This window comes from Conger conger, chromosome 13, assembly GCF_963514075.1.
Source record: "Conger conger chromosome 13, fConCon1.1, whole genome shotgun sequence".
Classification (NCBI taxonomy): Eukaryota; Metazoa; Chordata; class Actinopteri; order Anguilliformes; family Congridae; genus Conger; species Conger conger.
The window spans coordinates 8955119-8976396 of NC_083772.1; the positions used below are offsets into that span (position 1 = coordinate 8955119).

The window sequence follows — 21278 nt, forward strand, 5'->3', positions numbered from 1 at the left end:
AGCATCTGAAGTATGCAAAAGAAAACATTGTTCCAGAAGGCTTCAGGCTTCTCAATGTGCTTTAGACTGACAAAACCAAAAAAAAACAAAATTTTTGGCCACCACCAAAGGTTTGTTTGGAGAAAAAAGGGTGAATCCTTTGTAGAGAACACCTTGCCAACTTGAATATTATTGGAAATCTGTGGAGAGATCTCAAACATGCACATGCAAGGTGGCCGAAGAGTATTTCTGAGCTAGAGGCGTTCTGCCAGGAAGAAGGTGGAAAAATTCCAAAAGCGAGAATTGAAAGGCTCTTAGCTGGCTACAGGAAGCATTTACAAGCTGTTTGTTGCCAGAGGAGTTACTAACTGACAGGGTTCCCAAACTCTTGCACAGGGCCTTTTTTTTTTTTTTTTTTTAAACTAAGAAATTAAAATAAAAAGTAATCTTGCTTTAAAATCTGAAGAAATGTGTAATTTTTAACGTTGTACCATTTAGAGGTCAGGTTCGTTTCTGTTCACTTGGATATGTTTGCACACTACTGTATATGGCCAAAAGACTTCACACTAAGCACACACGTAATCGCAAACAGATTTTTTTGCTGGATTTTCATAGCCAGTGCCTACCATGCCTACCCTTACCGTAGCTATATCCGTTAGAGGACGCTTTGCTCTCTGCAGGGTGGATAAAATGCAGCGAAGAACGAATAAATGGTAAATTAATACATTGGTGCTCAGACTATCTTTGTGAATATATGCTGCTTGAGCAACTTTCTAGAGCAGCAATGCAACGGTCAGCAACTCGTTCGGTGGCGTAAATTCTTCCCACGGTTGAAGGGCTCGAGCGCCACGAGCCCACGTTCCATCGACTGGTCCGTCACTGTGCAACTGTAATTATTGGCAGTAGCCTAGAATGGTGCGAGGCCTCACGTCACTGGGACGGTGGTTAAAGTAAGAATAAGCCGCACGCGTGCATACGCAAATACATTTATTCATTAATAAATAAATATAGCCCTTCAGAATAGCGGAAATAAGTCGTGTATATAAGTACAATAAAACATCAAGTCACCCTAGATTTTTAACTTTAGGGTTCTTTTTTAAATTAAAAAAAATATATATGTAGCAATTCATTGTCGACGGTTTTGTTGACATTAAATAATCCAAATAATTGTTCACCTCCAAATAGGCCTAATCCGATGGAGATTTATTCATGTATTCATTTATTTACTCACACGGATTAGTTGTAGTGCACCGAATGTATATGCGCTTAATTGGTTTCTACCATTACAAAAGGGATGAAGGGGATCCTGTCGGGTTAGTTCGTGTTCATATTCCCAGGCTCTCGGGGCAGCTATGCTCACGTTTCAGGAAACATTTTTTTTTTTAATACAGGCTTCTTCGGTCCTCACGTGACACCCCGGCGAACTGAATGAAGAATAGGTAACTGCAGCGCGTGAGTGGTGCGCATTTGCTGCAGAGTCCGAATGTTTCACGTCGAAGCACGTGCTTGTGGTTTTGTCCGAGAACCCAGTTGACGTGCGAAAAAGCGCAGTTTACAAATCTTACAATTCTGTCGCTTGAATTTACTGAATGTTAGAAATATGTATAGCCTGTGCCTATACGTTACAACAAGGCGAAAGCCCAAAAAAACGCAGCCCTTCACTTTTCGATGTTTTCTTATCACATTATTCTTAGTGTGCAGCTAAGGTACATAATATAATACGCTGGCAATACTACTGGCGAAATGTATGATAGGTACTGCGTTATTTGATAGGAATGTGTCTGGTGGGAGGTGGGACAGATATGGGGATGGAAAACGGGTGCATTTAAATGAGGAACCAATGCAAATCACTGCAATCGCACCACAGAGGAAGAAAGCAGCCGCAGCCCTGCCTACCGTCGTTCACACAGACGTAGAACCACGGGACAACAAAGAGGGGGTCCAGGTCTGCGCTCTCCATTAACGCCACAATAACCTAGCCCGGCAGTGCTGAAATTTATCACTGAAGTAGGAAGACCATCCTGGGAAATTGAAGATTGACGGGATTTGATACAGATACCAATTAAGGTAAGCGTCCCAAAAGCATTCATCGGTAGAACCAAACGCAGCCAAGCCCACTCTTCAACGAAGAACGATGGATGCCTAAAGGTGTTAGCGATAGATATATTATAGGTTTGTTTAATCTCCCTCACCTGCATGTGATTTCGCTGAATTTTGTTGGATGATGTGTCATATCTGTGTTTGTTTTGTACTGCCTTTATCGTTTATTTAGAAAGTTTTGGAAAAAACGAAACAAAACAAAACCAAAAAAAATATGTCTTAGAAATGACTGATATCTGTGCACTAATGTGGTTTTAATTCAGTAATCGACCAGGCGAACATAACATGTAGCCTAAATGGGGGTGTGTATGCTAACGTTACATTGTGCTAGGTAACCGTGCTTCGTTTGACTGCAAATGTGTGTGAAAATTGCAGCTTGATAAACATGAGTCGTGATAGTGTGGTTTTACAAACACCATGCATGATACAATATTTATCTTTAATTGGCAAGTTGTTTTAGACCTCTTACCGTGCTGTAAATGTATTTATCTGCAGAACATTGATCATGAGTCGTGAAATATTGTTAGTACTTAATGTCTGCTTTTGCTGTTCCCGAACATTTCTTGTCGGATATCCTGAAACGGTACACGCCCATTTGTTTGCCCTTTGTCTTTTTTTTTTTTTTTTTTTTTAAGAGTCTTACATCTGTGTGTCGTCCTTGGGGAAAGACATGGAGTTGGAACATTTTGACGAGCGGGACAAAGCGCAGAGGTACAACCGCGGTAGCTCACGGGCGAACGGGCTGCCCAGTCCAACGCACAGCGCCCACTGCAGTCTCTACCGAACCAGGACCCTCCAGGCGCTGAGCTCGGAGAAGAAGGCGAAGAAGGTCCGGTTCTATCGCAACGGAGACCGCTACTTCAAGGGGATTGTATATGCCATCTCCCAGGATAGGTTCAGGTCTTTCGAGGCTTTACTCGCCGACCTCACCCGCGCTCTGTCTGACAACGTCAACCTGCCACAGGGGGTCCGCATCATCTACAGCATCGATGGCTCCAAGCTCACTGGCTTGGATCAACTGGTGGAAGGTAAGATAACCGTTGTTACCGCAGCCTTTTGAGATGTATGTATCAATACGCTGAGAATTAGAAGTAAGTACATTCGTGATATGAACCCCTTGTAAACGGTGAACATTTGCTTCTGAAAATGTTTTGCTGTCATTGGACAATAAAAGGATAGAAGAGCATTGACAGTTTTCCTGTAAATAACTTTTACCGTTAAGAGCTGCATCTCTTGCAAGTTTATTTTAACTTGCACGCACATTAGGCTTCAATTGCAGATTTGTTGACAGTTGTTTAATTTACAATAGCTTGATCATATCGGTGAATATGGGCTGACTGACACGCCTCAGAATCCTCTTATCCTATTTGCCCAGTCTCAGCGAAGGACAGCTGAAAGATACAATGCCAATGGTGGCTAAACAAGAATATGCTCAAACTTGAAACTGCTCGGTACCTCCTACACACAATGAGTAATTAACAGCCAGTACGCCTACTCCACCGGCTCACTTGGCGTCCTCGCCGGTGCAAACCCTTGAACGGAGAAGCGGCGGAAATGATGTGATTTATTTGAAGAGTTAAGAGTCGTGTCGGGAGCCGAAATTGTAGTCGTAGCGTTTCTACAACCAGTCAGGCTCGGAGAGGCATATGCAGCACGAGAGCTGGATCCACTTCGCATAACGGCTATCAATAATTTAAAGTTCGAATATGGAGCAATTCTTACATCTGTACGTTTGCGTTAGCATGCTGACAGCCGACTAATAGCAAAGACTGTGCCTTGGGCCTTTTACTGCCTATAAGCATACTCTTTCATTGAGGTCTAGTTTTTAGGGCTACAGCTGTGTGATCTTTCCTAAACCATTCAGATTTGCGCACCTGCCCGAATTGGCACATACTACAACATGCTTGGATTCTAACATGGCTATGTTGTAAAGTAGGCATACAATGTTTAAAAACTGTCCATGGATTAAACCTATTGAAAATAGGGCAGTTCACCAACAAAGGAATTAACCTCCTAGTTTTTGTCAGCACTTATCAATCCAATTATAAACCTCTTTCTCAAGTGCTGACTTCAAATCAGCTGTGAAAATTAGGTCCATAGTCGACCTCTGATTAATTATTTGTTCCTTATTTTTTATAGTAATGACATAATGTGATGATGCCACCTGTCACAATTTTTGTTCAAACAGAATGTTGATCCCACGTAACTAATACAGAGGGGGATTTTACTACCCCACTTATAAGTCATATATTTGATCGACGCTTTTGTTACCATTTCACTGGATGGTCAAATATAGGGGTGGACTGTAGCATAGTGTTTAAGGTACATGACCTGCAAGGTCGGTGGTTCGATCCCCGCTGTGGCAACAGTAAGATCCGCACAGCCGTTGGGCCCTTGAGCAAGGCCCTTAACCCTGCATTGCTCCTGGATCTTTGGGCAGGCATAACCATCAGTTCTGTGCACACACAACTGTGGCATGGATGTCGTCTCAATGTTCCAAATATGCTGAATATGCTGAGGTGTATCCATCTCTAAAGCCCTGGTTTTCTGAGCATTTCTCCTTATCTCATTTAGCCATTTTCAAGGTTCTGCAGACCTACATACAAAGCTGGTGTAGCCTCTGTTTAGTATTCCCCTCAAACACATTACTTGTTATTTTGCAAAGTCAGTTCCTGGATGAGCTACTCACCATTTTAAGTGTCAGTTGAGGTTCCACCATGTTTGGTGGTTCACAATGCATTTAATACCACTGGGCCAACTCCTAGTATTTTCTGAAATACTCGTTGAACACTTGTTTTGTATATGATATTTATGGTTTCAAGATTTTCTGGTGGAATATGTGGGATTTAAAAGGGGCAACTTGTCCTGCAAACTTCTGATTGAAACCTTTTCTAGAAGCAAGGCATGAGTTTGTTCTGTTGCTTATTGACCCAACCTCAAAAGGAAACTAAAGCAGACCCCCAGCAATTATTGCATGCCTTTCAAAATCGGGTCTTGGCTGAATTGCATAGTCCTCAGCATTTTGTTACTGCTTGTTGTGTAATGGTGTTCTGCTTTAAGTAGGTTTGTGTGTGTGTGATGCTCTAAGTTTGATTCTTTGAAATGTTGTTGTCACGAGTGGGGTTTTCCCCCTACTTTCCCAGCGCTGTTATATTTAGCCCAATCAAAAAAATTTGATATCCCATCTCCAGAAATGTACTCAAGTTCATGCTTTCAGAGTGGTGGCAGCACATACCTCCGTGCTCACGCAGGGTTGCCGATGCTGCACGTACATGAACAGAATGGGCACGTTCCTCTGGGATGCACAGTTCTGATCACTCTCCCTTCCGCATCCCAAAGCAGAGGAAAGGCTGGCCAGTGTGTGCACCAAGCAGGCTGTGTTTGCTTATGGATCAGTCTGTAAGGCTGCTGGTTGGGACTGTGGTGGCTTGCATTCACGATGATGTAGGCTGGGTGTTCGTCACACATTCTGTGGTTTTTGCCTTTTTTTTTTGTGACTTCACATTTTTACTTCTATTAGTTGTATTGCTTCCTGTGATTTTCAGCAGTTGTGGATGATAACTGAACCTTCACGTAGCCTACAAGTGTTAGGCCTATTTGCAGAGGCGTACTCATTTTCAACAACTGTGCCGTGACCGCTCCGCGACTTTAGCCGGTGTTTAGACGGTGTCCCCGTCCCCCTCTCCCCGCAGGAGAGAGCTACGTGTGCGGCTCCGTGGAGGCCTTCAAGAAGCTGGACTACACCAAGAACGTCAACCCCAACTGGTCGGTGAACGTGAAGACCCTGGCCGCCGCCGCCGCCCGGGGCCCGCCCTCCCTCGGCAGCGCCAAGGCGGGCCCCGCGGAGACCCGCGAGACCAAGGACTTCATCCGGCCCAAGCTGGTGACCATCATCCGCAGCGGCGTGAAGCCGCGCAAGGCCGTGCGCGTGCTGCTCAACAAGAAGACGGCCCACTCCTTCGAGCAGGTGCTCACCGACATCACCGACGCCATCAAGCTCGACTCCGGCGTCGTCAAGAGGCTCTACACCGTCGATGGGAAGCAGGTGAGGGTGGGGGCACACCTGCGTCATGTCCGGAAGGGGTAGGAGCTTGCCAAGTTCCCATCCTTCTTTTTTTGCGGTCTGTGTTTTGCTGGGTTTTTTGTTTCATACTTTTGCTGTAGTCATCATTTCTTCCTAAGAGGATGTCTGATGTGTCGTGACATGAACGGGAATACTGTCTGTTTGCAGAAAAATCATTGTGTGAAATTCTCATGGACAGTGTCGTACGTCTGAATCGTTGTGTTGTCGGAGGAATGATCGTGACGATTATATTAATCATTTCAAAATTGGTCCCTGCGGCCAATTTACTGGATCATAATTCGTTAGGTGGGTTGAGGTTTAACTGGTTTGAGTGGCTGGCTGTTGCCTGCGTATGAGAAAATTAGACTGCTGATTGATCAAATGGCAGCAGTTGTGAAAATGTGTGAATAGGATTGAAATTGCTCTGAATGATTCCAGGCCAATTTCGTCCCGCTGGGTGTAACATTGACGGCACGTTCACAAATTCTCAGCACGTACTGCATTATCAAACCCCCCTTTCAGTGTCTGATCTGTAATATGGCTATATCAATATTGAACAAGCATGGATCAGCTGCTCCCAGAATACAAATGATATACTTTCCCTGACGCGGAGGTCGAGAGGTCGCTCATCCCTTTTGTTAAAGTGGTGTCATTTTCTCATAATCCTATAATGGCCTTGACACATTATCCACCAATTAAATAGACATGAGTCACGGCCCAATTAGCAATCACACAGTTAATGTTTGACTTTTTTTGCGTAGCCGATTGCAGGCCCGATGTGTGTCAGAATTTGCAGTCCCCCTTTCTCCCATCCAGCTGCTGGACTCTGAAGTGTGAAACACGAGAGAATTTCCAGCGTGACGTGTTTTTGTAAACGTTTTCATCGAAGGGGAAATATCGCTGTGGTCTGCGGTGGCATTGTCCCGTTAAACTGCTGCAGTTCTGAGTGCAGCGATGTGCCACACAATCCAGAATTAAAATGAAAAACTGTGGTCATGCTAGCTGTAGCCAGGAGTACCACAGGGACTTCCAAGCTGACATTACAGCACAAATACACCCAAGGGCACCCAGTGTGTTAAAGTACTGTCGCTTCAGATGTTGTCTGCACTCCCTGGATCAATGTCACGTGCCTCTCTCAGTCATCAGCTAATTCACCGTTAATAGAAGTTTGCCGAATATAGGAAGACGTGCCCTTTCAATGATATTGTTACACAAGTGGTACTGTGTGTCGGATGATGCAAGAAAAAGACCACGGATGATGCATGATGGTATTGCTCCATTCTTCACCTGTTTGTCAAACGCGGCAGTTATAACTATGAAGTTCATTTTCTCATTTTCATCATTTACTCATTTTCAAACGGCAGCAAAATCAATATCTTGCCGGTGAAAATGGGCGTTTTGCACCCCTTGACTTGCATGAGCGAGACTAGACTTGTTTATTCATTCGACTGTCCTGCCCCCCACTCCCATGAGGAAGAGTGAGGAGGAGGATGAGGAGGAGGGGGGGGTTGTCCTCCAGCGTCTGTGTGTCTACGTGTATCGCTGCTACAGACGGAAGCCTTAAATAGAAGCAGGTTTCTCTCTCATCGTTCCTCCCACCTCTCTCAGCTCCCTTTCGCAGCTAACCTGCGTTCCTCCCCCGCGCCTGGCTCCGAGCCCGCGGGCACGCCGGCGTCTGGAACACCGCGGGGAGGCAGAGTGAAAACGCTGCCAGAGTACACCGTGCAGTCAAAACTGATTTGTTTGCCTCTGTTTCTCTGAGGTGATCCTCCATGAAATCTGGTGATCCAACACCTTGTTCTTCTCTTGCTGCACGCCGCACGCAACGCCAGGTTTCTGTCTGCGATGTTCTTTGCTCTTTATACACAAAGGTGTCTCTAAACTTGTGTTGTTCAGAGCTCATTCTGGTGCAGCTTGATGGGGTCACACGTAGTGCAGTGTCAAGCTCAATGTGTCACTCCCTCAACTTACTGTCTAGCTGCTTTGTTTTGTGTTAAACTCTCAAGCCGTCATTTGCATTAAATAAATATTATTTTCTTTCTCCTGACCATTTTAAATACTTATTTTCACTTTACCTGAGCCGTGGGTTTATTAGCAGTTTCAGTTTGTTTCATATTTTAACCGGTTTGCTATCGATATGAACTTTCACATCATCAGTTTTATGTATTTTTTGTACTTGGTACTTTTGTACCGGTTGTCTAACCATATACTTGTAAGGATGTGTGAAATATTGAAGGCTAATTGCATGATTACCCTGCTAGTCGATTGGACGTGTTGGTTCACTCCACTCTCCAGGATGGTTGAGGCCTGTCCTCCTCTTCTTTCAGCTGAACATGATGAACCATCAGCTCCATTCCCACATCTTCTCATGCGCTTTCAGCTTTTTCTCTGCTGGAGAACAGATTGTGTACCTCCTGCACCAGATTCCCTGAAACCGCCCCAATCCTGCATCTGCTCAGAAAATCTGTTGTCAGTCAGTCTTTCACCCAAGTTTCACCCAAATGTATCGATGCCCAAACAGCCTTATAATTCCAGCTTTTCTCTTTCACTGGTTTTCTCTGATCAGCCCCTTGCAAGGAAATTTATTTTTCCATGTAGAGAGTTTTTTTTGTGCCATTTTTTCCGTTTCGTTGTTTGTGTCGAGGACAAGTCTGATATTTCTAGAATTAGACTACATATGCCAGTCATGTACAACACTGACTTATTTGAGAGAGTTTTGCTTGAAATTTTGGTGTAGCTCGGATGTACTTTTCATTACGGGTATTTAGCAGACCTGAACGATTCGTGCAGATTTGCATTTTTAATATCTTGTTTATTCACCTGGATACTAAAACCATTTAGCTTAAGTGCAACAGGAGTGGCCAACCTGACTGAAACCTGCGACTCTTAGGCTCCAAGCCCAGTGCCTTACCCATTACCGTCTGGTGCCACCCTCACATTTATCTGAATCGGTATTGCAGTATGGTTTTTTAGTGTCTGACTCATTTGTTTTGTAGGGTAAGGAGCACTCAGGACATCATCCCTGTCCCCAGCAGAGTGCCTGGGCCATCCTGCCAGCTCTCCCTCTCTCTCACTCCTCCCCTGCATGCTGTAGTGTGGAGAAGGGCAGCCGCGTTCTCATTGGCTGTGCTCTACAGGGCGTACAGTGAGGTAGCAGGGCATCGCTGTCCTTTCACATCTCTCCGCTCTTCCCTGTTCCTCGCCAGGTGCTGCCCCGACACGGGACGCGTCTCCAAATACTCCACCCCCTCCCCTACCTCAGCTCCCCCCTAATTCTAACCATCTGGCAGAATCCATCTGCCTGTCCTTCAGTGTCCCATCAGCCCAGCGGCACTTTACCTGTGCTGGAGACGCCTCCCCGAAATCACGCTCCCATGAGAGAGAGAGCAGTGTTAGGGTTGCGTTTGAAGTTGTGTTAGTTATATACCTGGCAGATATGTGCCAGATGATCAGGGGTGGATCTGCAGGTAGATCATTTATAAATCAGCCTGTCCTTTGCTGAAGCATTTCTTGCTCAAAGGAAAGGTTTGGGAGTTCCTAACTTCTACTTCAGTCTCCTAGAAGGAACATTTAAGGGAATGTCCTTAAAGATGGTGGAGCTTGATCGATTTCCGGGTCGGCAGCAAGGAAAGGAGAAAAGAGGGAAAAAATAAAGGATTGGAATGAGCCCTGAGCCTGAACAGAGAGGTGTTGCTTCATCCTCCATTGAAGTTTTAACAGGAGCTGGTGTTAGGTGAGGTGAGTATCAGTGGTATCGGGAAAGTGCTGTGAATGAATGATGAGAACTTGCATTACGTTGCGTTTTTGCAGACTCTTTTCCAGATAGGCTCACAATGTAGGAGCACATTCACTTGATTAATTTGGGCGATGGTGTCAGACCTGGCATACACTCCCAGACAAGTGTGTGTAATTGCAGCATAACTGAAGCCCTAATGCAAATTATCCAAGAGTTATGAATCATGAATATAAACGCGTGCCATCTGTAACCAGCCCCCAGAAGGAATGTAAAACCATAAAAATCCTGCTTGGGGGAGGGGAGGGGAGGGTGACGGTGACGGTGACCTTTCCACAAAGGCCAGCGAGCCGTGGTGTTTTAGAGAGTCCGGGTCTTCTGTCACGCTCGGACTGGCACGTCCTTGGCCTTGTGCCAGCGAGGGAGAGGAGTCGGGGCCGAAGAGGGCAGAGTCTCCGCACAAGTCTGTCGTCCGCTTAAGCTGATACCAGCCCAACGCAGGGCGCTCCCACACACCTTCCTCTTGCCTGGTCTTTGCCTGGGACTTGCTTAATTAATGTCTTCTTCTCTCTGTACATATTCCCTTTACTCCAAGAGGAATGAGGCAGTGCAATCAACCACATCAGATGAAAACCATTTAAGAAAAAAAATTAGAAATGAATTGAAAAGTGGGTTTCTGGAACTGGTCCAGTGCGTGGATCCCCTCGGCGCTGCCCTGCGCCATTAGCCGGGGAATGAGGGCGGTGGGAGACCGGCTCCGATTCCTGTTCACTTCCTCATTCAGCAGAAGACTTTCACACCACTGCAGGTGCCATTGGAAACCAGCGCTTTCAACCTCTTCTGGTCGAGTTAATCCCACCCTGGTTCTAAGGTATCCAGGTGCCCCCACCATCAGTTTAAAAGGGTTCTATTAAAAAACAAAAAAATGGCGAAATTGTATTCCCAAATCTATATGTAGTCATGATGACATATCAAGTCTAGCCTACAGTACCTTAGAGGACCAACCCCCTGTGGGAAAACCCAGGGTTTAAACGAGGGATCATCAAAGACCTGCTGGTCTTCCACCCTCCTTTTTCCTGGGAATCGGGTGTGGAGACGGTTTGCGCACATTGTTGAGTTAATTACCCAGGTGAACGGGGCTAGATTTGCATTTGAGGGCCAGGTTTAATGACTTAATGATCCCTGGGTTAAGCCAGCGAACCCCCGCAGACGGCCATATGGTGTCGTACACTTGTGACACCTGATATCCACCCCGCTGGAGCGGGACCGTCTGTGTCTATAAATAAATACCTGTTCTGTGTTTTTACAGATCGCCGTCCTGTTGAGCCCCAGGCAGGCTCATGCAGCGTTTCACACTAATTAATGCAGATTTCCATCCGAGCATCTATGCGCCTTATCATGGCGATTCATTAAAATGCGAACTGTTGTACAATTTAATTACAAATTTAATGATTTAAGTGCAAAGTGAGTGGTCGGGAAGCAAGAGGCTTGTGCCATAATAACATTCTGAAAGCACTTTCTTATATAAAAAAAAAAAAAAAGATGGCATTTTTTATTACACTTAAACATGCATGTATTGCATGTTTCAGTCTGTTTTGTTACTTTAACTTGTTGGGTTGTCCGGGTGGGTGTGAATGTTGTGTGTAAAGATGACTGTGTGTCAGTGACTGGAACACGGGAACATTCGGGGGAGGTGAACCTGAAGATGGGCCTGAAGAATTCAGTTCATTCAGTTTCATTTCACTTCTTCACCTGCTTACTATTTATAGGCCGTCTCCCCTTCTTAAACACGTGCCATTTTCAAAGAAAATGGGAATTCTTTCCCGCTCACTCCCCTCCCCTCTTCTTTTTTCTTTTTTTCTCGGCCAGTTTCTATGGCAACGTGGTTGCCGGAGCGCTGGTTGCCTAGCAACAGCCTCTGCAGTAGAGCTGTGCAGCGGTGATGTCACTCAGGTTTGTAGTGAGGGGAGATGGTCTACAGGAGGGCCCTTGCTCTTGTCACTGGGAAGTTGCTCAGGGCCCGGGCTTGGCCCAGATTGGCCCAGATTGGCCCGGGCTTGGCCTGGGCTTGGCCCGGGCTGCCATTATCCAGTAAGCTTTTAGAGGATGCACCCACAGCCTGGATGCAGATGTCACTTTACATTAATGGCGTTTGGCAGACGCTCTTATCCAGAGCGATGTACAGTTGATTAGACTAAGCAGTAGACAGTCCTCCCCTGGAGCAATGCCGGGTTAAGGGCCTTGCTCAAGGGCCCAACGGCTGTGCAGATCTTATTGTAGCTACACCAGGGATTGAACCACCGACCTTGCGGGTCCCAGTCATTTACCTTAACCACTACGCTACAGGCCGCCCTTGCTTCATCCAAAATGACTGGACTACTATACTTACGATTGAGTTCTTGAATTCTTGAATTCTGAAAAGCGCCATAGAAATTGAATTGAACTCAGGCAGTGTGTATGTTTTGAGTCGCTGTAGAGATTGACACTATCGAGTCATTTACTGCAGGGGTACTCTGTATGTGCGAATTGGCAGGTTTGTCATTCACGCTGTCACGGGTCGATATCACTATGTCTTGGGGGCGACATGGCTCAGGCAGTAAGAGCAGTCGTCTGGCAGTCGGAGGGTTGCCGGTTCGATCCCCCGCCCGGGCTGTGTCGAAGTGTCCCTGAGCAAGACACCTAACCCCTAAAATGCTCCTGACGAGCTGGTCGGCGCCTTGCATGGCAGCCAATTGCCGTCGGTGTGTGAGTGTGTGTATAAATGGGTGAATGAGAAGCATGGATAAAGGCGCTATATAAAGGCCTACCATTTACCATTTACCATTTGTTTAGTGCCTGTATTCAGGCTGTGCTGCAACGTGACTTTGGAAAGTGTTTTGCCCGTGCCCGCCGGATGACTCTTCGTCCCGGACACGTAGCTCTCGGCGTTGGCGGGCGTCTGAGCGCTGGCTTCGCTTGCGGTCGCGGTGTGACTCCGTATGCCCTCGGACTCTGAACCGCGTCCGGCTGGCACAGGACCGCGCCGTTCACGGTCGTTTTACCGGCCGTTTAGTGAGCTCGCCAAACCGCCCTCGCCCCCGAGTGGGCAAGCAATCGGGTGTGCGTTTTCAGGGGCAGTTAAAAATAATAAATTGTAATCTGGGGTTAAATCTGCTCCAGCCATGTTTGCAGCCCGAAACTGTGTTCGTGAAACTGTGTTAGTGCTTCAGGCTCTCTGGGCCAGTCTCTTGGAAAAGAGAATTTTCAGGTGGTTCAGAATATTCAACTCGATCACCTGGTAAAAGAAAGGACAAACAAAATGAATAAACACAGCTACCGTTTTTCTTTTACTTGATGTTGTTCCTCTGTTAGACCGAGATTTATTGTCAGTGAATTGGGCCTTGATTGGCTGCCATGGTGTTGTGAGGTGGCAGGTTGGGCCTGACCTGTGATCGTGGGGCTGCTGGGTGCTGGCGGTAAGTCACTGCGCTGTGTGTGCGCGTGGAGTCACAGTGCTGAGTCACTGCACTGTGTGTGTGGAGTCACAGTGCTGAGTCACTGCGCTGTGTGTGTGTGGAGTCACAGTGCTGAGTCACTGCGCTGTGTGTGCGCGTGGAGTCACAGTGCTGAGTCACTGCACTGTGTGTGTGGAGTCACAGTGCTGAGTCACTGCGCTGTGTGTGTGGAGTCACAGTGCTGAGTCACTGCACTGTGTGTGCGGAGTCACATGAGTAGAGTCGCCGTGGCGACCGGGCGGAGCAGCCTGTGGAGCCAGGGCACTTTAGAGCTGATGGGCTTGAGTGGCTGTAAACGCCACTCTCTCACGATGGAGTGCCCCGTCCCTCTCACCTCCTCTTGCTCTGTGTTTTACTCCCTCCCTCTCTTTTTCTTGTGCGCTCTCTCACTCTTGCTCTGTCTTTCTCCCGCTCTTTCACCATCTCATTTTCTCTCTTTCTCTTGCGCCCTTGCTGTCTTTCTTGCTGTCCGTTGCTCTTTCTCGCACTCTCCCGCTTTCCCTCATTCTCTCTCTCTCACACGCCTCTCTATCCCACTCCCACTATCTCTCACCGTCTCATTCTCTTTATCCCTCTCTCTCTCTCTCTCTCTCCCTCCCTTTCACACTCTCTCGCTCTCCTCATTCTTTCTGTGTCTCTGTCCTGAGCTGTGCTGCTCTGGGGCATCAGTCTGTCACACTGAGGAGAGGGAGAGCGGATACGCTCAGCTCTCCTGCACGGCTGAGTGAACCGAGGTCTTGCCCACGGGGGCTTCCCATCCCCCGCTGTGCCAGAGCCGCCTCGGTAATCATTTAATAAACACCAGAACCTTCCATCTGGTGAGTGAGGTACCTTGAATCAGGCCTCACTGTTCAGCTGCGTTCCTGTATCCGCCGGTATTCTGCACCACTGGGGGAGCGAAGAAGGCTTGGCTCTTTTACTGAATTTAGAGGAGGTTATTTTAGCTGTAATCGTGTTTGTATAACTGCGTTTAATCAATGCAATTATTTCAATATTTCTGAAATGATATCAGTTTGATAAATGCTTTTTGCACTCCCCTCTGGTACCCATCTGGGTACCATTTAGATGAGATCTTGTTTGAAAATCTTTGAGATCTTGGCCACCAAATTCTCCACCAAACGGTTCATCTTCAAAGTCAAAGCCAGCCGTTACGGATCAATTCTGCATGGAACATTGCCGGCACCTGATTGGTTAGAGAACACGTTATGCAAATGCAATGGACATATCTACTCCAGTCGAAGGAGCGACGCTGAAACAGTGAGAGCAGTTACTCTTGAATGATCCTGGTACAGCTGAGTACAGTGAGAGCAGTTACTCTTGAATGATCCTGGTATAGCTGAGTACAGTGGGTCAGCTTCCTCTACAGCTTACACTCTAGCCCCCTATACTGTACCGTCCTGCTCAGCTGGGGATGTCTGCTTTTCAATCCATTTGTACAGGCTTGGCTTTTGGTTCCGACTGGACAATATGTTGTCTGAGTACCTGAATTCAAAAAAGGTCATTGTTCGGTCGTAATAAATTCACGTCTCAACCGCCCCTGGTTTGTGATCCGTTCAGAGAGCTACCGGTCATCGATGGCAGTCGCAACCACAACCGCCACCCCCGCCCAGTACTGAACTGGTTCAAGCGACTCCCTACTTCCACGATTAAGATTCCAGCTGTACGCGTTGTCCGGTTTTGACTAATTGTAAACCTGACGGCCCTAGCTCAGCATGCGGTGCTGTTGCTCTCCTGGTAGCGCTCGAGCTGCCCTGTTTGACAGACTACAGATGGCGCTACGCGGGCCTAGCCCGTTATCATCTCTGTGACCTTGACTGGCCCGTTTGTCGGGGGACACAGTCCTGGGCTGTCCCGCGTGATCAATCTCCATTTCCTAACCGCAGATCACCCGGAAGGCACATTAGTGTCACAGGGGCCCTGATGCATTTCTGATCCGCTGATCCGTTCTCCCACACCCCCTCCCCCCTCTTGGCACGAGGCTGTCGTTTGACTTTCATCAATTAATGTTTTTGTCGTTTTTAATCTTCTCTACCTTTGGTAACCGGCTGAGGAATGTGCCTCGGCTCTGCCAGGCGATGCGGACTCCACACATCATTCCCTGACATAACAATGGCTCATCCCCACAGCAATAAGTCGGCTTTAGTATCTTAGTTCACTGGAAACTAAGACGTTGTCCTAAGCCGCATACAGCCCTACTTAATGTCTTAATAAAAAGGCCGCGTGTGTTTCGGAGAGAAGTTCAGTGCGGTCGCTGTGCGTGTGCGTGGGTGTGCCTTCCTCCACTCGCTCTGTAATTACGGCCTTCGTTTTGCCTCAATCACTCTGAAGTCTCCCTTCCCATCTCCTAATGAACCCACTTAGCGCCTAGCACAACACAGCCTGTGGCAGTGTGGGGCTAGCGCTGGTACGCTAATTGCTGTTTACCTCCCTCCCTGCCTTTCAGGGCAGGCCTGTGCTTTCAGAGAGAACCCAACTGACACTTAGAGGGGCTGTTACCCCGCCCCCCTCCTGCTGTTACCCCTGCCACTGTTACCCCCTCTGCTGTTACCCAAGCCCCTTTCATCTGTGACATTTGTTTTCCCCCTGAATGTGAATAATTAGACTTTGCTGCCACTGTAATGTGCGCTTGTATCTGATGCACAGAGAAGCTGGGCTGCCGTCGCTGGTGAGACGGGCGTTAATGTCTGAGTCCTCGGCCTGGTTGCACACTGCCGGCTCATTTCCTGCACGAGGTGGAGCAGGGAGGAAACTCTCCTCCTTTGAGAAAGGTCTGCGCTGTCTCGGGAGTGACATTATGAGGTTTGGAGGAAGATCTGTTCAGTCATAAAATGGCTAAAGGCTTTATTTTTTATTTTTTATAATTTACTAAAGTATAAATAAAGTGGGCGCCGAATGCATGACTCACCATTTATGCCCACTCTACAGGGCATTAAGATTTACTCAGGATGAATTGCTTATTGTAGGCTGTTTTCTGCTCAGCCCATCACCCTAGTGCTGTCTGTGTACATATTTTGTATCGATTCTGTTCCCGGGCTGATGTAGGCTTCCCACAAACACTCTGGGCCGGGCACAGTGCTGCCGAGGGCAGGGCAGCTTGCGGTGAGGAGTGTATTTGTGAATGGGTTGTAATGGGGAACAGAGAGAGGTCCTAGTCTTCACTGCTCCGCTCATCTCCGGGTTGAGTTCTCCGGTTCTGGTGGTTAGTGGGCCCGGGAGGGGGGGAGGGGGGCAGTGAGAAATGGATGGAGCAGGAAGTGGGAGGGAGGTGGGAGTAGCTTGTGGGAGTAGCTTGTGGGAGTGGCTTGTGGGAGTGGCTTGTGGGAGTGGCTTGTGGGAGTGGCTTGTGGGAGTAGCTTGTGGGAGTAGCTTGTGGGAGAGATGTGGAAGAAGGGATGGTGTGTAGATGTTCATCGGGAGGGAGGCTGTGAGGAAGAGAGGGAACGAGGGATGAACTGCGTACACAGAGTGAAGGAAAGAGGAAAGCAAAAACGGAAAGCTTGCTTATCAAGGTTTACACCGTCTAATTCACATGGTGGGAGTGGTAGTTACTCGCCGCTACCCTCTGCCCCTGCCTGTCTGATCTGTGCATGCGGAGTCATTAACTCCCCGTTTCAGCTACACTCACATGGCCAGTGAGTGAAGTCCTGCTTCCTGCTTCTTATAAACCTTTTCTTTCAGATGCACACCCTGATGTCCTCCGCTCTTCTCCAAATCCGAGGTTAGACCGTGTTCTTACATCCGTGTTCCTGCAGGCCTGCTGTGCCCTGCAGAGCTTTCAGTGCATACCTGTGACCTGTGCCTGTCAACATAGATCATTCTCTAACAGCCAAATGCCATTTTATGTATATCATGGCAGTGCCCTCCACGAGCAAACCTACAGCTTCCTGTGTTGTGAGCCCAGTTCCCTCACGGTTCTGCTACACTGCCGTCTACGGCACAGCGTCCCAGACCCGAGTCTGCCTTTTCCTGACTCAGCGTTACGACGGGGTGGCTTTTGGCCCATGCAGTGACTCATTTGGGGACTCTAGAGTTTCGCCGCCTGGCTCCACTTCCTGCAAAGCGTACTTATGCAACCTGATAAATGTCATTGTGTGACCTGGATACATTCAGTTGATGTTGCAGCCTTGAAGTTATGTAACGGGCTGAACTGAGCGAAGTGTAATGAATTATTCTCTGAGGGAGAAATATGCATGAGTTTGGTTTTTGAGGTTAATTAAATGCCTGCTTTTAGGTTAAAACTGTGTTTGTTTGTGAGTGATGTTTGTTTTTGCCTTTTTAGTTGTCAGTTTTCACATGTTGTGAATTCAGTTATGGAATATTTGTATATTTGAAGTTTGAACCTACTGTTTGAGGGGCCTTGGGGACATGCCCAGTGAGAAGATATTTTCCATGTCCTTCCTACTGAGAGTTTGGCTGAACTGTCCCTCTGGTGTATTTAGAAGCAGGCTCTGTGCAGTTGTCCATGACAGACTGAGAGAATTGAGGAGTCCAAGTAGAAGCCGCTTTCTGCCCGGTGTGTGAAACTTGTTGAGTGATGTTCGGGGGTAAATCTCTGGGGGGCAGTAAACTTGAAGTGCTCTTGGTTGGAAGGAAACCTAAATTGATTGTTGCTGTTTTGGGGATTCCATGAGCTCATCCCACTGGCCTGCGGTAGTGATAACTGATACTTTAATTCATATTTTGGACTCTGTGAAGACCAGCAGAAATATACACGCACACACACACACTCACACTCACATGCATGCACATTCACATGTGCACACACACACACATATACACACGCACACACACACACATACACATGTGCACACACACACACACACATATACACACGCACACATACACACACACACACACACACACACACACACGATAATTTTACAGGATTAGCATTACTTCCCCCCAGTAGCTGCTGATACTGTGGGTAGCATGCGTTTCTGAACTCTGGCCCTTATCCCAAGCCAGCAGTGCAGTCGCCTTCTGCACACATGACTTTCAGGGGCAGCTGGGTTTTATCTGATGCTGCCGCCTCTGTGTTCAGAAACGGCCGCGTCCTCGTGGCCGATATGCTTGGTAATGCCGGGTAAACATTGTCTGGATAAACATTGACCTTGTGTGAAGCCGGAGACCGCTCTGGAAGCTGGCTTTACGAGATAAGGCTATCCCTCCGCTACGAGAACCCCCATTCGAAAAGGACGGGCCCCCTGACGGTTGGACTACTGCGGGAGATATCCCCCACGCCCCAGCGGAAAGTCAGTAGTAATGAGTGCCCTCTCATGAGGATTGGGCTGTAAAAACTCTCAATAATGGATGACTGTGCGGGCATCCATGCGCTGGTTAATAAAGTCCCTACACGAGTGGTCCTCACTCCTGGTCCTGGAGAGCAGCAGGGTGTGCTGGTTTTTGTTTTCACCTTAAAACATGCAACTGATTCAGACCCGAGAAACCAGGTGAGGTGAGGTAACAGTGTAATTGACTGCTTTAATTGATCGATTAAGTGCTGAGTAACAACAAAAGCCAGCACACCCTGCAGCTCTCCAGTACCAGGAGTGAGGACCACTGCCCTATATCATAGTAAGATGAGGGGTGGGGGGCCCAGTGTAAGCCAAAAGCCCTGAAACGAACAGGGTGTTAAACACAGTACTATGAATCTGACCTTTTCACCTACTATCGTAATTAAGTTGAATCAATGCTGAATTATTTGCTGTAATTTCAGATTACAAATTAATACAATTCTGCAAAGTGGGCTTTGGAGCTGCAGGAGAACTGAGATGTTCAGCACCACGGACAGCACCATACAGTACATGGTACATCAGAAGCCTGTTGGCTGCTTTACCTACAACTGAATGCTGTTTTGTGCAGTGAGAACTAATCTCCTCACTGCTGGGGCCTGGTCATTCCCTCCTGAGGTAGAAACAGAAAATCCTGGCTGAGCTCTGCACTCGAGGCAGCACTGGGACTGGGACTGACAGAGAGAGAGAGGTGGACAGACAGACAGAATGTGAGAGGGAGAGAGAGAGACAGAATGGGAGAGAGGGAGAGAGAGACAGAATGTGAGAGGGAAAGAGACAGAATGTGAGAGGGAAAGAGACAGAATGTGAGAGGGAGAGAGAGACAGAATGTGAGAGGGAGAGAGAGACAGAATGTGAGAGGGCAAGAGATAATGTGAGAGGGAGAGAGGGAGAGACGGACAGAATGTGAGAGGGAGCAGGAGACAGAATGTGAGAGGGAGAGGGAGAGGGAGCTGCTTTGTCACCGAGGTGAGCAAAATCGATATGGAGCCAGGAGGGCCTGTTCTCTCTCATTTTCTTTCTCTCTCCTTTCCCTCTTTTAATTTCCTCCGCACATCTCCCTTTCTCCTCCCCTCCCTCCTCTGCATCACCGTTTCTGTTCCGTCTCGTATATCACCGGGAGAGCGTCAGATTTACTGCACGGTGGAGTGGTCTCGCGCGCAGGACACGCCTGGGTCAGGATCGTTCTGTTTATCCTGTATTATTTATCACCCTGAACATGAGGCGGACGGCTTGGGAAGAAAGTACAGGACATGCTTTGGGTTTCTCTGGCACTGTCAAACAGCTGAGCGGCCATCTGGTCTCCTAGGTAACCCTTCTGCCAATGGGCTCCCCTGGTCTCGGCTGGTCAGTTGTCATGTTTGAGTTGACATCTCGTAGAATTGTTTCGTGCATATTTAAATTGATTTAACCGGAGGAGACCAGGGTTTAGGCTAGTTTTACCCCCTTGTTTCAGTTTCTCTCTTTGTGCTCCTCACCCCAAACTTTCATGTTTGAGCGTGTGTGCTCTGCTCAGTGATGTCTGCCACTGATTCTTTCTCTCCGCACGTAAGGTCATTGAGCTCGTGGACTCTACATGTGTAGCTTGTTCAGGTGGGCTACAGGTGACCAGTGTTCTTTACTGGACATGGACGTCCCACAAACTGGGAACTCTCCTTACCTTAGTGATGCTAAGCCGAATTATGTGCTGCCCTGTGAGGCTGCTAGCCACAGCCTGTGCTAGCATGGTCTGGATGTGATCCCAGACCACGGGGCCCATTCACAACACTGAAACAGGGTATTAACAGGGTGAGCCCCCCAACAGCCTCTGTAATGATCAGTATGTAGCATTAATTCATTTCATCAGAACCATTTTTAACATGCGTCTCAAAGGAAGCGTCTCATCAATTAGCTGCACCGGCAGCTGCGTTGTGTGCCTTGCACTGTGTTTTCCCATCCCCGACATTCACTCCAGGGAATGTTCTGGAAAAGAATGGATGGCTTTGTTCTGCGGTATTCCACGTGCCGCTCTGTCTCTCTGACAGATGCAGGTCATGCGTTGGCGGCGCAGGTAGATTTATTTTTACGCGCCAGACGATCTGTCTGAGGGACTGAGACTTGTTTCACACCTCCAGAAAGCCTTACTACTACTGCCTTCCGAAAGCTGTGATCGCATTTGTTGAATAAATCTACCGACACTGGGATCTTGTATCGGGTTGTTTCTTGTTGGCTTTTAATTTGAGAGCTAGCGCAATGCTAGGACAGTGTAAGAAAGCGGCGTGTGGTAAATTGAATTGAGTTATTGAGTGTTCCACGTGCAGAGCTTAAGAGCTGGAAACTGAGCTGCCTTCTACATCTCTGGCTTACCCTACACTTCCTGACGGCCGTGTGACCTCTAGGTCTTTGTTCACCTTAATTTAATTTATTTAAGTTAATGCTGTCGGGTTCATTCCCTGACCTCACTTAATGTCAGGTTAAGTCCCTGAAGGCGTGCACGTTAATTGTGTTCCTGGTATTTTATTATTTGAATCTATGAGGTTGAGGAGCCTAGCCCTTTCCCTGTGGCAGTGTTGGTGTGATGTGTTGTACATAGTTTTTCATGCTTCGTTTCTGGGTGCCAATCACGGTGTTAATGTTTG

At 47.5% G+C, this 21278-nt stretch overlaps 1 protein-coding gene across 8 annotated transcripts in view; it reads left to right on the forward strand.

The window, feature by feature from the left end:
• The first annotated feature begins 1307 nt into the window (after nucleotides 1-1307).
• The window catches only part of dclk1b (doublecortin-like kinase 1b), a 74578-nt gene continuing 54607 nt past the window's right edge, over nucleotides 1308-21278 (forward strand). For 3 of the 8 annotated variants that reach the window (XM_061216888.1, XM_061216894.1, XM_061216895.1), the window contains exons 1-4: nucleotides 1471-1685; nucleotides 1847-2151; nucleotides 2715-3107; nucleotides 5772-6124. In XM_061216888.1, coding sequence (XP_061072872.1) covers nucleotides 2118-2151; nucleotides 2715-3107; nucleotides 5772-6124 — 780 coding nt within the window. In that variant the 5' untranslated portion in view covers nucleotides 1471-1685; nucleotides 1847-2117. Of the gene's footprint in view, nucleotides 1439-1470; nucleotides 1686-1846; nucleotides 2152-2714; nucleotides 3108-5771; nucleotides 6125-21278 lie in introns of those variants that run through there. The other 5 variants (XM_061216889.1, XM_061216890.1, XM_061216891.1 and 2 more) reach the window with 5 other exon arrangements.